General features: G+C 35.1%; 5 protein-coding genes across 9 annotated transcripts; 3 read left to right on the top strand and 2 right to left on the bottom strand.

Moving 5' to 3' along the window:
* The first annotated feature begins 1,059 nt into the window (after window positions 1-1,059).
* LOC124914547 (histone H2AX) lies at window positions 1,060-2,070 on the top strand. The gene is made up of 2 exons (XM_047455123.1): window positions 1,060-1,347; window positions 1,643-2,070. Exons 1-2 carry the CDS (start codon window positions 1,141-1,143, stop codon window positions 1,862-1,864), a joined length of 429 nt encoding a protein of 142 aa, XP_047311079.1. The 5' UTR covers window positions 1,060-1,140; the 3' UTR covers window positions 1,865-2,070.
* Window positions 2,071-3,134: 1,064 nt separating this feature from the next.
* Window positions 3,135-5,906, top strand: LOC124914067 (54S ribosomal protein L17, mitochondrial). The gene is made up of 6 exons (XM_047454541.1): window positions 3,135-3,562; window positions 4,152-4,217; window positions 4,687-4,761; window positions 5,109-5,238; window positions 5,316-5,441; window positions 5,589-5,906. The coding sequence occupies exons 1-6, from the start codon at window positions 3,387-3,389 to the stop codon at window positions 5,730-5,732; spliced, it is 717 nt and encodes a 238-aa protein (XP_047310497.1). The 5' UTR covers window positions 3,135-3,386; the 3' UTR covers window positions 5,733-5,906.
* A 131-nt stretch (window positions 5,907-6,037) lies between these two features.
* On the bottom strand, window positions 6,038-9,973 carry LOC124914066 (glutathione synthetase, chloroplastic). Its single transcript, XM_047454539.1, has 12 exons — window positions 9,541-9,973; window positions 9,281-9,450; window positions 9,100-9,175; window positions 8,879-9,009; window positions 8,673-8,795; window positions 8,512-8,592; window positions 8,325-8,405; window positions 8,180-8,249; window positions 7,950-8,071; window positions 6,967-7,106; window positions 6,693-6,885; window positions 6,038-6,388 (listed from the first exon to the last, which is right to left on the bottom strand). The coding sequence occupies exons 1-12, from the start codon at window positions 9,895-9,897 to the stop codon at window positions 6,265-6,267; spliced, it is 1,668 nt and encodes a 555-aa protein (XP_047310495.1). The 5' UTR covers window positions 9,898-9,973; the 3' UTR covers window positions 6,038-6,264.
* A 1,869-nt stretch (window positions 9,974-11,842) lies between these two features.
* On the bottom strand, window positions 11,843-13,547 carry LOC124914637 (psbP domain-containing protein 7, chloroplastic). Of its 5 annotated transcripts, none has more exons than XM_047455229.1 (4): window positions 13,165-13,547; window positions 12,872-13,094; window positions 12,475-12,797; window positions 11,843-12,310 (listed from the first exon to the last, which is right to left on the bottom strand). In XM_047455229.1, the coding sequence occupies exons 1-3, from the start codon at window positions 13,484-13,486 to the stop codon at window positions 12,491-12,493; spliced, it is 852 nt and encodes a 283-aa protein (XP_047311185.1). In that variant the 5' UTR covers window positions 13,487-13,547; the 3' UTR covers window positions 11,843-12,310; window positions 12,475-12,490. The 5 variants fall into 5 exon arrangements, with proteins under 5 accessions (XP_047311185.1, XP_047311184.1, XP_047311186.1 ...); XM_047455228.1 differs by having other exon boundaries at window positions 11,843-12,272; XM_047455230.1 differs by having other exon boundaries at window positions 11,843-12,269.
* A 4,759-nt stretch (window positions 13,548-18,306) lies between these two features.
* LOC124914231 (GDSL esterase/lipase At1g54790) lies at window positions 18,307-19,891 on the top strand. The gene is made up of 5 exons (XM_047454739.1): window positions 18,307-18,609; window positions 18,682-18,882; window positions 18,957-19,123; window positions 19,196-19,466; window positions 19,542-19,891. The coding sequence occupies exons 1-5, from the start codon at window positions 18,375-18,377 to the stop codon at window positions 19,811-19,813; spliced, it is 1,146 nt and encodes a 381-aa protein (XP_047310695.1). The 5' UTR covers window positions 18,307-18,374; the 3' UTR covers window positions 19,814-19,891.
* The last annotated feature ends 253 nt before the right edge of the window (window positions 19,892-20,144 follow it).

Genomic DNA, 20,144 nt, shown 5'->3' with positions numbered 1-20,144 from the left:
ATCAAATATCATTACACTTATTTCTCTCATTAATCACATCAAATTAACAACATTAATCCGAAATAATAAAATATTATCAATTTATATATATATATTAATAATTATTTATTTATTTATACTAAAAATATTATATATTTTTCAAAATTATCATCAATAAAATATTTACAAATAATTCATATATCGTTTAAAAAAAGCTATGTAAAATATGACACCTACCTCGACAACAAAATTTCACAATAACAATAACAACTATATCATTAGAACAAATTCTAAATATATAGTTAGTGTGTATGAATATGAGCAAAAATTTAATTAGAGAATATAAGTATATATTAAAAATTAGGTTTAATTAAGTGTTTTGAAATTAATCTACTAATCTTTCTTGAGTAGGTATATTTTTATTTATTTTTGAAAACAATGTTATTTTATTCATTTTATATGTAGAATAAATTTCAATAGGAATTTGTGAGGTTGTAGTGAAAAATATATTAAGTAGCAATTAGCATTTAGCAAGATCCATAAAAAGAATTCAAGATATTTTGTATCTTAATATAGAAAATATATTTTAAAGGAAATATAATAATTTTACTTTGCAAATTCAAAATAAAATTAAAGATTTTGTATCTTAATAGAGATATACAATATTAAGAAGTTTATTACATACATTATAAATTTTAATTATTGATAATATAATTGAGACATTCTTATGTATCTTGAAATTAATGTGATTGTAAATAATTATAAGTTAATTTATGTTTTATTATTATTATTATAATTTTATATAAACATTAAAAATTAAAAGAGAAATTAAAAAAGTTGCATTTTAAAAGTTTAGGGTGAATATTAAATATGAATAAAATGAGAGGGGGTAAAAATATAATGATAAGAAGATGAGAAAAATAAAGAATTTCCCGCGAGAAATGAAGCGTCGTGTGTACATTCCCGCGAGAAATGAAACGCGTGCCAGCGTGGCGATCCCAGTGAAACATCTACAACCAATCAGAGAAGAGTTTTCCCTTTCTATAAATCCTGTATTTCTCTTAAACAAAACCCATCTTTCTCTCTATCTCTCCTACCTTTGCCCAAGAACCTGCAGGCGAAAACTAGGTTTTTGTGTTTTCTTCCATACGTATAGCAGATATGTCTTCTAAATCAGGATCTACTCAACTTAAGAGCGGCCGTGGTAAGCCGAAGGCTGCAAAATCAGTATCGCGATCTTCCAAAGCCGGTTTACAGTTCCCCGTCGGCAGGATCGCCCGTTTTCTCAAGGCCGGAAAGTATGCCGAACGTGTCGGTGCCGGCGCTCCTGTCTATCTATCTGCTGTTCTTGAATATCTAGCGGCGGAGGTTGTTTATTTTATCTCTTCTTTCATATATTCTTTAATCATCTTGCTTTCTTTTACCGTTTTTTCTCCGATCTTAACTAAATCCACTCCATAGTTGCAATTGATTTCGCCTTTCATCATTTCTCGATGGCTAGATCATTTGAAACAAACAATTATGCATCTGTGATCAATCTTGTGTATATAAACTTTTCTGAAGATCAATCTTCTTTTTGAATCTCACAAAATCCTCGATCTATTGTCTATTCTGTTTGAATATAGTTTGATTGATTGTGTTTTGGTGTTAATTGTGGATTTAGGTTTTGGAACTGGCTGGGAATGCGGCAAGAGATAACAAGAAGAATAGGATTGTGCCAAGACACATTCAACTGGCTGTTAGGAATGATGAGGAATTGAGCAAGCTATTGGGTTCAGTTACAATTGCTAATGGAGGTGTGATGCCTAATATTCATCAGACTCTTCTTCCCAAGAAAGCTGGCCATGGAAAGGGTGAGATTGGTTCTGCTTCACAGGAATTCTAGAAGGCTAAATCTTCTTGACCTATTATCAGTGTGCCAAAAACTCTTTTGTATTTTTTCTTCTTCATAATTCTCAACTTTCTTACTCATGATGGCATGTAAGCAAAACACCCCCATTTTTGTTTCTATCTCTTTCATGTCAATGAGTACAATATACTACAAGGGTTTCATCCTTTAATTGTTGGAATCAATTTTGGGTGTTCTTCATATTCCAATAGTAATTTGATTGTTCAAAATTCAGTACATCTTACTAAGTTGGAAATCTGTAATGTTGTTGATTTAATTCAACATAAACCTTAATTTAATAATATTCATCTGTTACAATCAAGATACCAGGTTTAATGTTAATTCTGATAAATTTGACATAAAAGGATTTTGTTTTGAGTTTTGAAATAAATATATATGTATATATATATATATTTTAATAAAGAAAAAATAAAAGAAAAAGCATGAGAGATGAATGTATTAAAAGATAATTATTTTTTTCTTTAAAATTGCACTATATATCTTTATTCTCAATTATATAGAAAGTCTTACTATCAGATATCCATTGTAATTAATTTCATTCTCAATAATATCAATTATATTTCTCATCGGTAAATAATAAAGAATAACTACAAATTTGACTTTAAATAGGGAAATATCAACTTTTTTGTATTTCAAACAAAATTTTCTTCAAAACTTGAAAATTAAAGAAAGTAAAAGAATTAATGAACTTTGTGTATTAAGGTTAATGCATGACTAATGATCCAATCTTGACTAAAGTTTCTTATTTGATAGTTGATTGTCTTGCTAATAAGAATATCTGGATTCTTATTTATTTATTATCAGTTCAACAAATGAATTAATCAAAACAAAAGTTATATAATTAAATATTTATTATATCAATTATATAATTTAATTCATTAAATAAAATATTACTTATTTAAACAAATATATTATTATATATTAATATCTTTTTTCAATATATATATATATTTTTATTAAAATATCACAAATCAGTTTTTTTTTAATAACCCATAAATTATTTAAAAAACATTATACCCAACCCAACCATTCCTTCCTAATATTTACACATGGATAGATACCCTAAAGGCCTTAAACTAAACTTAATATTTTTTTTTGTAAGTGATTGGATCTATAAGCCATGGCCCAATCATTTGTTGGGCCGTTATTCATTCATTCATTCATTCCAAAAACCCTGTTTTCTTTTTCTTTTTTTGATAAAAAAAGGAAAAAATTAATCCCCGTGTGGAAGGAAGGCAGAAGAAGGCATTCAGTGGGTGGTGAATAAGAAGGAAGGAGACGGCTTTTGCGTTGTATTATATATGCTTCGCGTAGCTGCTTTATGTGAGGGAACTGAGTTCCTCTTTTGTTATCCAGAATTACAAGACGAAATTGAAGACGTTTTTCACTCTCACTTATCTTTCTGGACTGTTCCAGGGATCTTACTTCCTTTCTTTGCTTCTTCCTTTCTAAGAGGCTCCCGCATTTTCTTCAGATTCTTGCTAGGACTTAATTAAACATGTACAAAGCTCCAGCTCCTCTCAGTGCGCTGATTCGTCGTTCTCTCCTATCAACTGCCAGAACCTTTTCCACCTCAACTGCTCACGATCAAATTGTAGCTTCTGTCCTATTCGAAAGACTTCCCGTCGTCATTCCCAAAATTGATCCCGTTCTTTATGCTTTCCAGGATTTCTCGTAAGTTACCTGTTTATTTCATTCATATATTGTTTGCATTATGCGTTTTAGTCATCAAGCTGAGTTGAATCCAAAACATAGGCAGTATCAATCATGCTTGATCTATCTATGGTTTTAGGTTTGATTATTGGGGAGGAGATTACTAACCAATTCAGTAATAAATTAATCTTAAACCACTTTATCCTCAACCAAAGCATTAACGAGGTCAATATTATTGGAAAAGATTAGGTTAAAGTGAAGTTTGAAGCTATGGGCAGGGGGAGTTGTTGGTATACTAGAAAGGGGATGCTTAGTTTGTTGTTTTTCTTAAAAAATTTAATTATAGTTTTCTTAGGGATTGTAGTAGGGACTGATAGTTACAGATTTCTTGGCCTGTTTTTTATGAAAGCTGTTGTTGTCTACATAACATGATCGAACACAAGGGAAACATTCTAGTATAGGGCAAAATAGTTGGTTTCATAGCAACCACTCCATAGTTCCTTTGTTTTTGTAATGAGAGTGCAAGGCGATGTGTTTAAATTTGGCTGTGGATGGTTGTTATTGATTAATTGTCACCTTTATTTAATTATGTTTTCTCATTATGTAATAGGTTCCAGTGGAGACAACAATATAGAAAGCCATATCCTGATGAATTCTTGAATAAATCTGAAGCAAGGTGAAGCCATGGAGTTTATATGAGTGCTTTTGATTTTCTTCACAATTATTTAATAAGTTTCAGAACCAGATTTATCATCTTGCATGGTATTAATTGATGTTTCGATTCCAAGCTTCATGCTGTTTAATCTCTGTTAATTACCTAAAACTAAACAATGGTCTTGCATTATTAAGGCATTTCTACTTATTTAGAGGGTTCAAAGCCACTCCATTTAGATCTTATCTGGGTCTGGTTAGCAAATTCATATAACTGTTTTTCTTCTTGCAGAATCATCTTTTTAGTTAATTCCAATTTTTCTATTTATGTGAATTCACATAAGTGTTTTTTTTTTCAAATTCCACAGTAAAATCTAACTTTGTTTGCTGTTTTAGTTCTTTATACTTGTGATTGGTTTCTGATATGTTGGTGTGAAATACGATGTTGAAACATTTCACATCTGAGATCTAGCTTAATTTGTTGTTGCAAACAGAGGGAAAGGAAACTATCAGGTTGAGTATGTGCCTGCTCCAAGGATTACAGAAGCAGATAAGAATAATGATAAAAGGTACCATTTCCCGTAGATGAAAGAATTATCATATCTTTCATTAATATTTTCTCCCCTTGTCTTTCTCGGGTGAGACCATAGTTGTTCATCATTGGGTGCAACAGATCTTTCAATCTTACTTCTTATCTTTGATTGAATGTTGGTTTCATGTTTATTCCTGTCCTTCATCAGTATTGAAAATTCTAAATTGCAAAATTGCATTATTACAACCTGTTGTATATTTTAACTTGTAATTCAGTGGTTCCTATGTAAAAAAATTATAATAATTTAAAGAAAAGATTATGTACTTTATTTAAGTCATGAATTATATATTCACAGTCTGCTTGTTTATACTTTGTTTGATGAAGGTCACTGAAGAGAGCACTAGACAGAAGGCTTTATCTTCTAGTACTTGGAACTACATATGGAGCTCCAAGTGGGAGTCCCGTTTGGCATTTCCCTGAAAAAATCTATGAGTCTGAAGAGACATTGCGAAAAGTAATATTAATAATTATTGCTAAATATATCTGTTTTATTACCTTTCTTGTATTTATGGGGATTCCCGATGTTTCCAGTGTGCAGAATCTGCATTGACCTCCATAATAGGCGATCTCTCTCATACATACTTTGTCGGAAATGCTCCCATGGGCCATATGATCCAGCAGCCTTCGGATAAAACACAAGAAGTTGCACAATTTAAGGTACCTAATTTACTAGACAAAAAGTGATCAAATCTTAATATTATCGGATTTAGAGATACCAGTGGTGACAAATATGGTTGATTTGGACATGTAGTCAATGAATCCATTAGTTTTGTATGACAATTACTAGTTGTGCTTGAATTTCAGCGATTCTTCTTCAAATCACAAGTGATTGCAACGAACAAGTTTGACATTAGCAAGTGTGAAGATTTTGTGTGGGTGACCAAGGATGAGCTGTTGGAGTATTTCCCTGAGCAAGCTGAATTCTTCAACAAGATGATCATTAGTTGATGATGATTCTTTTGATCTTTATTGGTTTTGCATTATGATTATGCCCTTCCAAGGATGTTTATTTTTTTACCATAAGAAACTAGAATGTTTTGGATAATGTCTTGAATCTAACTGTTTGTATTGGATTTATCAGTTTCCAATCATGGGACAACTTTAAGACATGTTACAAGTTGATGCAAATTTTTTCACAATGTTTGGTTTTAAACCAATTTGACTTGATAATTGATGCAATTTATCAGTTTCAGTAAATTGGATGAAATTGTATTTTAAATCAAATATATATGAAACAGTCAACACTCAAAACATATTGAAATATTTGACACTTTTATTGTTTTATTATTGTCACAATCAATGGAGAGTTTCAAGGGGGTGAATATGCTTCTGCCCAATCTAAAGAGGTTAACATCATTTATGCTGGAATCCTATTCCTCCCTACTGCAAATCTTTCTCACCATGTTTCAAACATAAAAATCAATAAAAAGCAACAAGTAATTAAAATCACATAAAGAGATGATCTTGATATTAGCCTCCTTCAAGTCAAATATATGCTGTCCAAAACCGCAAATCCAGCTGCAACACCTCCCTCGTTAGATGATGATACCTTAGTCCTCATCAAATAACCGCTTTTCTCATTCAAAATCACCTTCTCTTTGTTTCTGCACAAGGAAATTAAACAACATTATAGTCAGGACATGCCTTAGGATAATACAATCTATGCATTGACATATGATCAAGATCACCCGAAAGAGGGTCACTAATAATAAAAATAAAAATTATACAACCAAGCTTATTCAGAAGATAGCTAACTAACTAATTAAAAAAAATTAAAGTTCCATAGTCCACCAACGATACTCAAGCCTCAGGAGGGTAGGTATTACTGTGGGGATCGTGCTAGCTCTTAGACCCTTTCCTTCCTACATTTAAAATAAAGTTTAGAGTGTTGATAAAATAAATGCACACCTCAAATAAGCACCATATATTCCGAGTTCGGAGATTGCTTTCTCTTTGTGACAAACACCTTCGCGCATCAAAAGAGTGGAAGATACAGTTGGGAAAATTCTCTGCATAAGTATATATGCTGCACTTCCTTCTGTTCCTTCCTCTTGCAATTTTAGCAAGGTTTTACTTATATCGTCCCCATATATATTGTTACCTACGATTGTATTTTTAATCCTTTAGCATAAACATAAAAGACGCGGTATTAAAATGATGGATGTGTTCAACTGGAAGAAACCTCCTCCTTCTCTTTGCGGTTTCATAACATATAGTTCAGGTCTTTCAATCGCATCCTTGACCACATCTGTATCATCTAGGCTCCACAGTCCTGCAAAGCATTTTCGTAGTTTGGCTATTTCATCTTTGTTTTCAAGAAACCTGCTCAGGAGAAAATAGACCATTATATTTATGTAAAAGAATGTTCTTTAGAAGTCAAGTCAAATCATCTTAATACAAATGAGACACAAATAGGTAGTCATGTCAAACTATGAACCCTAACTAATACTTCGATTAGATGTGTAAGCTATTTAAGAGTGAATAAGAACTAGAGAAAATTGAGGCTGTGGATGAGTTTCCAACATCAAAACCATATCAATTCATGCACATATTATCCTTGTACAAGTTTACTATAATCTATTTATACAAATCATTAATCAATAATAAAAATTGTATCCTTAATTAATACTTCTTGAATTACTTTGTGTTCAAGAACTTCTAGGAACACATCCATAAATTATTTTTCGGGTTTTAACCAACCCAAACCCATCTCCAACTCCAGACCTACATGTATTTCCAAACAGAGCTGTTTAAGACTAGATTTTGTTTCCAAACATTTCTGTTTTAATATCTGGACCCGTTGCATCCCTTAACTGTTAGATCTCCCTTCATCTCAACCCTCTATTATACCTAACCCTAACACTTGTTAGAGAATCACAATAAATGTGTTGTCACCTTTCGAACATAAGCAAAATGCACAAAATAATGAGAGTTTAAATAAGAGTTGTCTAGAATCGAAATAAAATACATAGCGCCAAACGTGTTAAAATAGAGTTAATTGTGTTGACCCTTTTATGACATTAACTTACATCATGAAGCCAACCCAAGACCAAATTAACTCCATCTTGTGTTTGTTTCAGAAAGAAATTGGCAACTCTATGAAATTGATTCCGCTGAACATTTTTTCTTCAAAATTAGCATAAAATAAGGAGTCAACCATATTACCTTTCAAGAACACCTGGTTTTGCAAGTTCTTGTTGCACCTTTTTTGTGCCGGCTAAATGATAAGAAACTGAAGGGCACTTAATTGCAGAAGACTGCTCCATTAATAATCTAGCCTTCCACTCCTGAAAAAGAAACAAAGAACAGGAGCAATTTAAAGCTCAGATATTTCTCAGTTTTAACTTTTAACATGTTTATCCTAAAAATCGATAGAAGTAGGAATATTTGCTCACCGATTCAGAAGGATAATCTGTAGGAGCATATCCCGCTCTAAAATAAATGACAGAAATTGCTTCATCGCCACTAAACAAAGCTTTAACTTGTCAGATAAAATAAGTCCCAACAAAGAACTGTTAAGAGCATACAATGATTACATACACGACGAGAGTCCCGTCAGGTTGAAGCTTCCCTTGTGCATCAATTTCAGCCAGTGTCTTCCTAATAGTTTGAACACCATATGTGTCTTAAAGTTGAGGAAAAAGAATCAGAAGTGGGATTATGCACATTATATAATAACAAAGTCTTCCTTAATAGAAGTCAAGAAGAAGCTAAGCAAGAAGGATATTTTTCTCTGAGCACCAACGAAAGCCAATGTTGGTCATACATATTGCGCTCTTCGTTTTGAACCACAATCATAACCGCAGCCCTGTCAAAGACTAACATTAACCTTGATATTCACACACACAAAAAAGAAGTCAAATATAGATTCTTCTATTCCAGTACAACCTAGGGTTATTGAATTCGGTCCAGGCTTTAGCTAATGCATTGGCATATTGAATCACAGCAGCATTTTCTGGGACCTTTTTGTGGTCTAAACCTAGTTGCCCTCCATATTGATTTATTAAATTCCTGCAGAATGATCATTTTCAGTTTTTACTTGATTCCTTAATAAAACATACAAACTGCGAAGAAATTTTCAAGTTTAATATAACCTATGAAGATCGCTGACAAGACAAGTAAGCCCAGGAAAAGAAGAAGAAATTGTATTGAGCTCTATCTGAAGTAATAGTTTTGTTTGTTCGTCAAGCATATAGTCAGATCGATGTAATCCCAACCGTATATCCTGCATATCTCAAAGGGAGATCGATCAACCACAAGATACACATAATATATTTCTTCTATCACAAAATAGAATTCTGATTTTGTTACTGACTTCCTTTTTATTGATTTCCAGCATCTTCGAATGAATATCTAAGAGCCTCGATGTAAACTCATCAGCTTTCTTTGTTCTGAGAAACATGAAAAGCAAAGGTAATATCAGCTAATGAGTTCTTGGATTGATCATCAGTGGCTAAAACATTCATTCATAATGAAATCAAATCGCAAAAGATCACCTGGAGAGTGTGTCCTGCAGGAATTCACCATCCAAACTGACACGATCAACTAGTTCATTGAAGATGGGTGCCACCTCACATGCCTGAATCCAATGTTTCTCTGGAAATGGCATAGGTAACAAAGCAAATGGCGCATGAACCAAACCAACGCCAGGAACTTTTCCAGATTTCTAAAACATAAATAACCCATTATTATCAGATTAAACCAAAATCATTTCAATAAAATGCAACAAATTTTGCCAATTCATGCAGTAACTAACCTGAACGGTTCTGTCTCCAACGATTAGACCGTGAAGTGAACTCCAAACCAGGGCATCATACATCATCGTCTGAAGCAATTCTGTGTCTAAACTGTGAAGATCAGAAAAGGGTTTTGAAGAATCTTCTTCTTCTCCATGGAAGATAGCTTCTTTAATTCCAACGCACTTAAGGGGAACGAGATTTTGTTCCATGGAGAACTTGATGATGGGAGTCCGGTAGAGAGAAAAGTGTGGAAGATTGGAAGGGAAAGTAAAGAAGATTGATTTTGATTTGTGGGGGGGACAAAGAGTAGAGGAGATGAAGTATGAGGAGCTATTGGGCACTGAAAGGGAGAGAGAAGAATTTCCAACTCCCATTATCGACACTTTGTTAGTCTGGAAAGCGATTCGTTTATATACTCCGACCGCCGGCCATGGCAGAAGCGAAATTCGATCCGCATTTCCAATTCTTTACCTTTCCTCCTAAATTTTCACAAATATTTATTATTTTTTTAACTTAATTTTCATATTTTTCAAATTATTTAGTATTAAGGTAATTATTCTAACCTTTTAATTATTATTATTATTATTGTTTGTAAATGATCTATTTATTAAAATAAAAATGGTTTAAATACAACAAAAATAAAAAATATAAGTATAATTAATTGACTCGAAAGCCTTAAAAAAATAATAATAAAGTCTTCACACGAAAATATAGATAATGACATTGCGAATAATGTTTATAAACATACTTTAGTTATTAAATATTTTTCGATATGTTTCTAACCAAATAATCTATCAAAAAAAAAAATATAGGGATAGAGATCCATCTTGTAAGTCTCATTTTTTAGCCGTCCCAATCTATATTTTTCAATAGTCACCGACAATTTTCGACAACTCATTGGATTTAGGTCAAAATTATCAAAATACTCCATATACATGCAACAATGTGACAATGTAAAAAAAAATAATATATGAGAAGTCGTCTTCAACTCTTTGTAACATATACGATAATGACTCACAATCGTAATATTTTTTCGCATATATGTATCATTAGTGAGAATTTCGTCGTGAATAATACTCTAACAAAAATAATAAGATATTGGTAGGCATTTTAGACTCCTATAATATTTTCCCAACATAAATCAACGAGGCTAACTTTATTGAACGATGTATAACAGTGACTCACATGAAAGTTATCTAGATTCTATCACCGTATATAATCCCAAAAATACGAGTTTAAATCCTTACTTTTTAGTATGAATAAATAGTCTATCATAAACTCTTGGTTCAATCTTCTTATATATCTAATACAATTAGCAAAATCACTAAACTGAATGTCAAACATATCATTTACTAATGCATCTTGACAAAGTGAAATAAAAGCAATTTCTAGAAAATATTCGCCAAACATTTAATTAACATCACACCAAGTTTCGTCCCAAAACTTAATCAAATGTTCATCACCCACAATAAGAATATAATGATTTTGAACCGATAAATCGTTATATCAATCAAAAAAACATTTGATATGTCAAGGTATGTTATTGAGTATAACCCAGGGGTGCAAATGAATCATAAGCCGTTCGGTCAAAACTCGACTAAAGTTTGACTTTGACAAAGTTCGAGTCGAGCTCGAGCTGACTCGTTTAATATTTGAGTTGAGCTCGAGCTTATGTAATACTTGCTCGATAACTTGTCGAGTTTTTTCATGTCCGATAATAAAAAATATATTATTTTATTTCTTTTAATATTAAAACCTAAAATTTAAAATAATTATTTTTTATTCACAAATATTTAAAAATTTATTTTTAGTTCAAGTTTTTCGAGTCGAGCTCGAGCTCAAATTTATAAACACGTTCGAGTCGAGCTAAAAAATACTTAATCGAGTTGAGTTCGAGCTCAAGCTCAAACTAATTTGAACTCAGATCGACTCGTTTGCAACTATACTATAATCAAACTTAAACTTAGTAGAGCCAAATATAAAGTCATTCAAATAACTAAATTAAATATATTTGATTGATAGTTGTAATATATATTTTTTTTTATGATTAACTGATAAATATACCATAATATTATATTTTTAATTAATAAAAAATTTGTTTATTGATTTTATTTAATTAATTATTTTAAAATTTGTCAAATATAATATTTAATATATGGAGTCTTATATTCAAAAATTGTCAAACCGACTCATATTAAGATCTTGATTGAATATAACCTTTAAATTTATTATTAAAAAAAAAAACTAAAGCCTTGTTTGATTGGGTTGTTTAAATAATCTAAACTTATTATTATTATTATTATTATTAATCAAACATGAAAAATATACATTTATAATAACAATAATAATAAAGATAAAATATTACATTAATATTTCCGAAATTCTTCCGGCATGTTTTAGGATGAGCGGATAATGGAACCAACCCTAAGTATAGATTTCAATGGTTTCTTATTATTAGTATTGTCTATGGATAATCTATCAAACGACGTCGTCTTCCTCATCTTTCCAAAATCAATAACTTCAACTCTCTCATTTATGCTGACCGTCTTCTTTGGCCCTAATTTCCTTTCACCATTATTATTATTAACAGCAACTGCAACTTCAACTTCAACCGGGTTTATTAACTTTGAATCTAGGGTTTCATCGGGAACAGGATGATGATCGACGGGTTCATCGGGCGGTTTGAACAGGTCACAATGTTCATTAACTGGCAGACCCATAATCACCGGTCTGACTGCAAATTGAGCTGCTAGAATTTGGAATAGACGATGGAACAAGATGTAAACCCTTAACAAGAAAACACGAATGATCTGTTTTGGGTTGAAATTACAGAAAATGGTTTTAATCCATTTCATTATGCTTTTCAAGTTTGATCATCAATTGAGTTACGTTATATATAGATGATTGAATCGAATCGATTCGTTTCTTTTCTTCATTATAAGGTTACTTACAAATGTGGAGAATGTTCTAATAAGAAACAATGGCGAAGGAATTGGCAATCCTATAGAAATCTGATTCAACAATCTTCCATAAAACCTCAGGAGCTTGAGCATTAAGAGTGAACAATCTGCCATCGTAAACGCAACAAACAGCAATATTATGTCTCTTAAAAGAAGAACTTTCAACTCTATATTCAAGCTCATAATACTTCACTTTATCATCATCATCCTTCCTTAATCTTGATTTCAGTAAAGTCCCTTTCACTTCCGACGAAGAAGTTATCTTTCCGATCAACGTCTTCCCCACCTCTTCCGGTTCTCCAAACGCTTCAATTCTGTTACAAAAATTCAAAAATGTCATTTCTTTGTAAAAAGGAATTGTGGGTTTTAACTTTTAACTATTATTAACCTGAAATCTAATGGAACTGGAGATACGATAACGCTGACGTTTAGCTCGCCGCTGGATCCCGGCGGTCCGAACGCGACCACGGGTTCACTTCTAATAAGGGTTTCATTGTCTCTAATTTTAGGAAGGCTGTTTATTGTCGGTTCATCTAATGCTCTTTCTAATTTCTTGGCTGCTCTATACAACAATCTTTGATCTCCAACCCAATTTGATGGATATATGAATTCTGCATTACAATTATCATTCATTTCTCTCTGTTATACAAAATCTTTCAGGAATTTAAACTCTTTACTAACCAAATCCGGCACTCTGTTGAACACAACGGCTATAGCCTCCGATTGGATAGATTATATCGAGTTTTAGTTTCCGACCGGTCTCCGGCGACAACCCAAGAAGGAAACTTGTGATTCCGGCGAAGTTGGCACCAACTGCTACCACTGATGCAGAACCTATACCGGTGAAGAGTCGTCGATTGAAAGTGGCGGACATCGGTGGAAATTGCTCCGCCGGAGATATAGTAGGCGGCTGACGGGGGATATCGTCGGAATCGGCACCGGACATGCGAGTCCGGTGAAAAGGATTTGCTCTGGTTAAACGGAGGAAGCTAAATGTAGCCATTGAAAAACCCCCCACTCTGTTTTGTTTCTTCTCTGTTTGGAAGACACTGGATGGGCAGAGAGGTGAGGATAAGATCATCCAATTATAAGATGCCAAATAAGTGGACATAAAATAATCTATATAATTTTATTTTACTAAAATTAACGAGTTTAATAAATTTTTATTTCATAAGTTACTTCTCTTTCAAATCTCAAACCAAACTAGTTTTTATTGTTTGAATTGTTATCATAATAGTATTATTACTTCATTTTGTTTAAAATTAGCCTACAACATGTATTATTGGACCTAGGTTGTCAAAAATACCCATTATATGATAGTAGAGACAAATTTAAATTTAGTTTTGATTTTGAGTGTATATAGGAGAGGAAATGATCCCATATTCCCTCATAAAGGGATAAAACAGTGTAAAAGAAAATTGAAATTTAAAAAAAGGACTGTTTTACCCTTATCTTTGAGGAACCTTATCTTTGAGGGAAACAGTGGATCCGTAACATGGATCATTTCTGATATAGGAACAGGGTCAGACAGACCTGGGTAAGTGCAAGTCTCAAGTTAGGGCAATCTATTTATTTCAAATAGTAATATGTTTAATCATGGTATTTTTAAACATAAAAGAAGGTAGTTTAGTGGTTTAAGATTACAATTTAAATTTTTTATTTAATTATGGGTTCGAACTTCACTAATTTTTTTTTATTAACTTTTTAAACTAGACTTAGTACAACAAAAATATCGATATTTTTTTCTACTGGGCCTGGGGAGACCAAAACTCGGGGCCACCTTTACAGGAGTATAGGGGGGGCCAGGTGACCACTTAGTTGGGCTTACCCTGATGGCTGGTTTTGTGATTTCTGAATGATACAGTATGATGCATTATTAAGCCAAAAATACAAAAGGAAGGATTCGGTTATTGATTCATATCACATGTTGTTGGATTTAAGTGATTAATCATTCCTTTGAAAAACAGGGCACCCTTGAAAAGCAAGACTCTATTTGTATGTTTGCTTATATGTCTGCTTCAAAGGGTCCCTCACAAGCCTTTGAAAACTAACCTAAACAAAAGAAGAAAATAATAGCTAATTATCTGATGCGGTGCGAGTCGAAGAGATTGGAAGATAATCTAATTAAGGAAGGGATTGGAAGATATATTCTAATCAAGGAAAGGATTATAATATATAATCTAATTAAGGAAGGGATTGGAAGATATATTCTAATCAAGGAAAGGATTATAATATATATTCTAATTAAGGAAGAGATTACAAGGGATATTCTAAATTAGGTAGGGATATTCTTGTTATGGAAGGAATATCCTAAATTAGTGTAATTAAATTATAATTAGACGTAATTCCTAATTTAATACGTGTAAGTCCTATAAATACCCTGAAGGTATTCCATTGTAAGGGAGAAGAAGATTATTAATCAGAAAACGAGGTTTCCTCAATATCTATCAACGTTCGGTATTCGTAAGAATCAACGAATCTTGATAAAGGTTCATCCTAGCCACGCACGCTGCATCAGTTGGTATCAGTTTCCAGTCGACCCTGAGGTATGCCGCCCCGAAGACAGCCGCGCAACCCTACCCCTGGTGCTGATGATGGTGACCTTGCTGAGTTGCGACGTGAAAACGCTGAGTTTCGCCGTGATAACGACGATTTGAGGCGGCAGGTTGAATGGTTGACGCAACGGATGGATGCATCTATGCACATGCACCACCCTGAAGATGATGTTACGGTGACAGATGAAAACCCTCTCGGTGGTCTTCGGAATCGATCCCCTGAACGCCCCAATCATCGCTGGGAGCAGGCTTTTAGGGTGGACATCCCTAAGTTCGATGGTAGTCTACCACCGGAAGAGTTTATTGATTGGCTTTCTCAGGTTGAAGAGATTCTGGATTTCAAGGAAGTTCCTGCAGATCGTCGTGTACCCCTTGTTACGACCCGCTTACATGATCGTGCACAAGCATGGTGGCAACAGTTGAAACAGACACGTGTTCGTCATGGTAAGGCAAAGCTCACGAATTGGGACAAATTCAGGAAGCATATTAGGGCTGCGTTTCTACCATATAATTACGAACGTAACCTGTACCAACGGTTCCAGAATCTTCGTCAGGGTTCTCGTTCTGTGGATGACTATTCCACTGAGTTTTACACCTTTGTGGCTCGTGTTGACCTGTCTGAGTCCCCTCTCCAGTTGGTTTCTCGCTATATTGGTGGCCTTCGCCTCCAGTTGCAGGATATTTTGAATATGTTTGATCCCTTGACTGTTTCTGAGGCACATCAGCGTGCTTCACAGGCTGAGAAACAGCTTGCCAGGCGCGGTTCGGGTAGCTTTGGAAAACAGGTTGTCCCCACTAGTGGCATTGGTTCTTCTTCCCAGCCGGCCCATCCCACCCTAGCCCCCCCTCGCGGCACTACAGCCCCCCCGCAGGGACGTCCCGGTGGCTTGCGTTGTTTCAATCTTGGTGAAGTTGGTCATCGCCAAGCAGAGTGTCGCAACCCAAAGTCCACCAATCGTGGTCTTTTTACTGAGGTGGATGATCCTGACTCTGCTCTTCCTTCAGATTCAGCCCCAGTGTATGATGTTTATGATGATGAGGCAGCGGAGGAGTATGTTTCTGGTGATGTTGGCCCCCTTTTGGTGATTCGTCGATCATGTTTAACCCCTCGTGCTCCTGACAACGAGTGGTTACGCAATAATCTGTTCCATTCCACTTGTACCATCGGTGGCAAAGTTTGCACCTTCATCATTGATGCTGGGAGTTGTGAGAATGTGATTTCTGAGGTTGCAGTTTCGAAGCTGGGTCTGTCCACTGAACCTCACCCCAAGCCTTATCGTCTGTCCTGGCTGAGTCAAGATTGTGTTGATGCCAAATCAGCCCAAGAAGGGTGCTGCCCCCACTCATCATGCGTCCCCCCTGCCACCTTGTTGTCTCGGGGTCCTTTTCAGACCGCCATGGTTGAATCTGACATGGTGTTTGCTCTATTTTGTTCGCTGATTACCTGTGGTGCTAGTTCTGAGGTTCCTATTCCAGTGCAGCCGCTGTTACAGGAGTTTGCAGATGTTTTTCCTGAGAATCTGCCTTGTGCCTTGCCTCCTTTGCGTGATATCCAGCATCACATTGACTTGGTTCCAGGTGCTGCCCTACCCAACCGTCCTCATTACCGCATGAGTCCCAAAGAACATGACGAGTTGCGTAGACAGGTGGAGGACTTGCTGGCTAAGGGACACATTCGAGAGAGCCTTAGTCCCTGTGCTGTCCCGGCCCTTCTTACCCCAAAAAAGGATGGGTCTTGGCGTATGTGCATTGATAGTCGTGCTATCAACAAGATTACAGTGCGTTATCGGTTTCCTATTCCCCGGTTGGATGACTTGTTGGATCAGTTGGGTGGTGCTTCTGTGTTTAGCAAACTGGATTTTGTCCTTGAGCTGCCACGTACCCAGCGTGGTTCTGATTCGATTTTTGTGGTGGTTGACCGAATCTCGAAGATGGTTCATTTCATTCCCTGCAAGAAAACCTCTGATGCTGTGGCTGTTGCACAGCTTTATTTCAGGGATGTGTATCGCCTTCATGGACTTCCTGCCTCCATAGTTTCTGATCGGGACACTCGCTTTGTGAGTCACTTTTGGAGGAGTCTTTGGCGTTTGGTTAATACTCAGCTGAATTTTAGCAGTGCCTATCACCCGCAAACTGATGGCCAAACTGAAGTTGTTAATAGGTCTTTGGGGAACCTTCTGCGCAGTTTAATTGGGGATCATCCTAAGGCTTGGGATCTGAAGCTGCCTCAGGCCGAGTTTGCTCACAATCATGCTGTTAATCGCTCCACTGGTTTCAGTCCTTTCCATGTGATTTACGGGCTGTCTCCGCGTGCTCCTCTTGATTTGTTAGCGCTGCCCAGCAAGGTGCGTCCTCATTCCACTGCTGCGGATTTTGTTGGTCAGTTGGCTCAGGTTCATCAGACCACTCATGACCGCTTGGTTGCTGCTACTGCCAAGTACAAGGAGAAGGCTGATTCGAGAAGGCGTGCTGTTGATTTTGAAATTGGTGACTTTGTGTGGGCTATTCTGACTAAGGATCGTTTTCCAGCTCATGAATATAGCAAGCTTGCTGCTAAGAAGATTGGTCCTGTTGAGATTGTGGAGAAGATCAACCCCAATGCTTATTGTTTACGCCTTCCCAGCCATGTGCGTACCTCTGATGTGTTCAATGTGAAGCATCTTGTTCCTTTTGTGGGTGAGTCTTCTTCTGATGAGGATGATGCGGTTCCAGATTCGAGGACGAATCTTTTCTACCCTGGGGGGAATGATGCGGTGCGAGTCGAAGAGATTGGAAGATAATCTAATTAAGGAAGGGATTGGAAGATATATTCTAATCAAGGAAAGGATTATAATATATAATCTAATTAAGGAAGGGATTGGAAGATATATTCTAATCAAGGAAAGGATTATAATATATATTCTAATTAAGGAAGAGATTACAAGGGATATTCTAAATTAGGTAGGGATATTCTTGTTATGGAAGGAATATCCTAAATTAGTGTAATTAAATTATAATTAGACGTAATTCCTAATTTAATACGTGTAAGTCCTATAAATACCCTGAAGGTATTCCATTGTAAGGGAGAAGAAGATTATTAATCAGAAAACGAGGTTTCCTCAATATCTATCGACCTTCGGTATTCGTAAGAATCAACGAATCTTGATAAAGATTCATCCTAGCCACGCACGCTGCATCATTATCTATTTGCTTACAAGCTTACTTTTTCCCTAATAAGTATCATGAAGTATACTTCACTTAAACGATAACAACACAAACAAACCAGACAGATTCAGACCTCTTTTAAGAAGGTGAAGAAACCCTTTCAACGTCTAATTCTTCATTCTTCAACCATCCATGGCTTTCAATATCTTCATACCATATTTCTTCATTTTCATCTCTGTTTTCTTCACTCTTTCCAACTCCGTCACCTTCAATTACCCAGCTGTTTTTAACTTCGGAGATTCCAATTCAGACACCGGCGGTCTCATTGCAGGACTTGGCGATGAACTTAACTCTCCTCATGGACAGTCTTTTTTCAAGAAACCCTCTGGCCGGTTTTGTGACGGCCGCCTGATCGTCGACTTCCTAAGTAAAAGATTGGTTCTTCCTCTGTTTTAATTTCTCCATTTGGGTATGAATTGATTTTCTGTTTTCATTACAGTGGACGCCATGAATCTTCCGTTTCTGAATCCTTATTTAGAAGCAATCGGAGCTCCGGTCTTCAAAAAAGGCTGCAACTTTGCTGTTGCCGGTTCCACTATTATGCCGGCGACGGCGAATTCAGTCAGCCCATTTTCATTTAAAGTTCAAGTAGCTCAGTTCTTGAGATTCAAAGATCGGGTTAACGATATTCAAACGAAATGTACTATTTAAACTTCAAATCATTGATTTTGATTGATTGATTGTTCTTAACTCAATTTAAATTTCCAATTTCAGCCAAGAAATTCGACAAATACTTACCTGCGGATGAATATTTCCAAAAGGGTTTATACATGTTCGACATCGGACAGAATGATCTCGCCGGCGCATTTTACTCCAAATCACTAGATCAAATTCTAGCTTCAATTCCCACAATCATGGAAGAATTCGGAAACGAAATCAAGGTCCTGTTTTTCTCTGTTTTGCATTTCTTCAAGAACAACAATCTTAAGTTATTCTCTGTTTTCACTTTTCAGCAATTATACGATGAAGGAGCAAGAAATCTATGGATTCACAACACGGGTCCACTCGGATGCTTAACTCAAAACGTTGCTAAATTCGGATCCGACCCATCAAAACTCGACGAATTCGGATGTGTAATCGGCCATAACCAAGCAGCCAAGCTTTTCAACCTGCAATTTCACGCCCTCTGCAAGAAACTACAAGGCCAATATCCCGACATTAACGTTACTTACATTGACATCTACACTGTGAAATCAAATCTCATTGCTAACTATTCACGATACGGTAAAAACAATCGATTTCCAAACCGGAGTTTGTTCTGTTTGATTTATGTTTTGTTTTTTTTGAAATTGTGATTAGGGTTTGAACAACCGATCATGGCGTGTTGTGGGTATGGTGGAGGTTCATTGAATTATGACAGTCGGGTAAGTTGTGGACAGACGAAAGTGATAGATGGGAATAATACGGCGACGGCAAAAGGGTGTGATGATAGTACGGAATATGTAAGTTGGGATGGGATTCATTATACTGAATCTGCAAATCAATATGTTTCGTCTCAGATTCTCACCGGAAAATTCTCCGATCCTCCCTTTTCCGATAGGATGCCTTTTCTTCTTAATCTTAAGTTTTAGAAAAAAAGGGTTTTTATTTATGTGTAAAACAGGGGCTGTTGATGACTTCAAAAATGTTAAATAATTAATATTCATTTCACCAACTCACTAAACTTTTTTTGTGGATGAATCTTGATCTGGATTTGTATTTTGTTTTTTAATATTTTATCTAATTTAGAAAAGATAACCTTTTATTATATAACTTAATTTATTGACATTCAAACCCATTTTACAGATCCAAATCCATATAAATTTGAAATTTATAAATATATTAACCAAAAGTATCTTTTAACTAATGGTGGATCAGCTTTTAAAGAAACCAAAATTCAATTCACACCCCTTTATATATTCC

Source organism: Impatiens glandulifera, chromosome 9, assembly GCF_907164915.1.
Source record: "Impatiens glandulifera chromosome 9, dImpGla2.1, whole genome shotgun sequence".
Taxonomy (NCBI): Eukaryota; Viridiplantae; Streptophyta; class Magnoliopsida; order Ericales; family Balsaminaceae; genus Impatiens; species Impatiens glandulifera.
The sequence above is the reverse complement of the archived record's forward strand: the minus strand, read 5'-3'. Positions and strand labels throughout refer to the sequence as shown.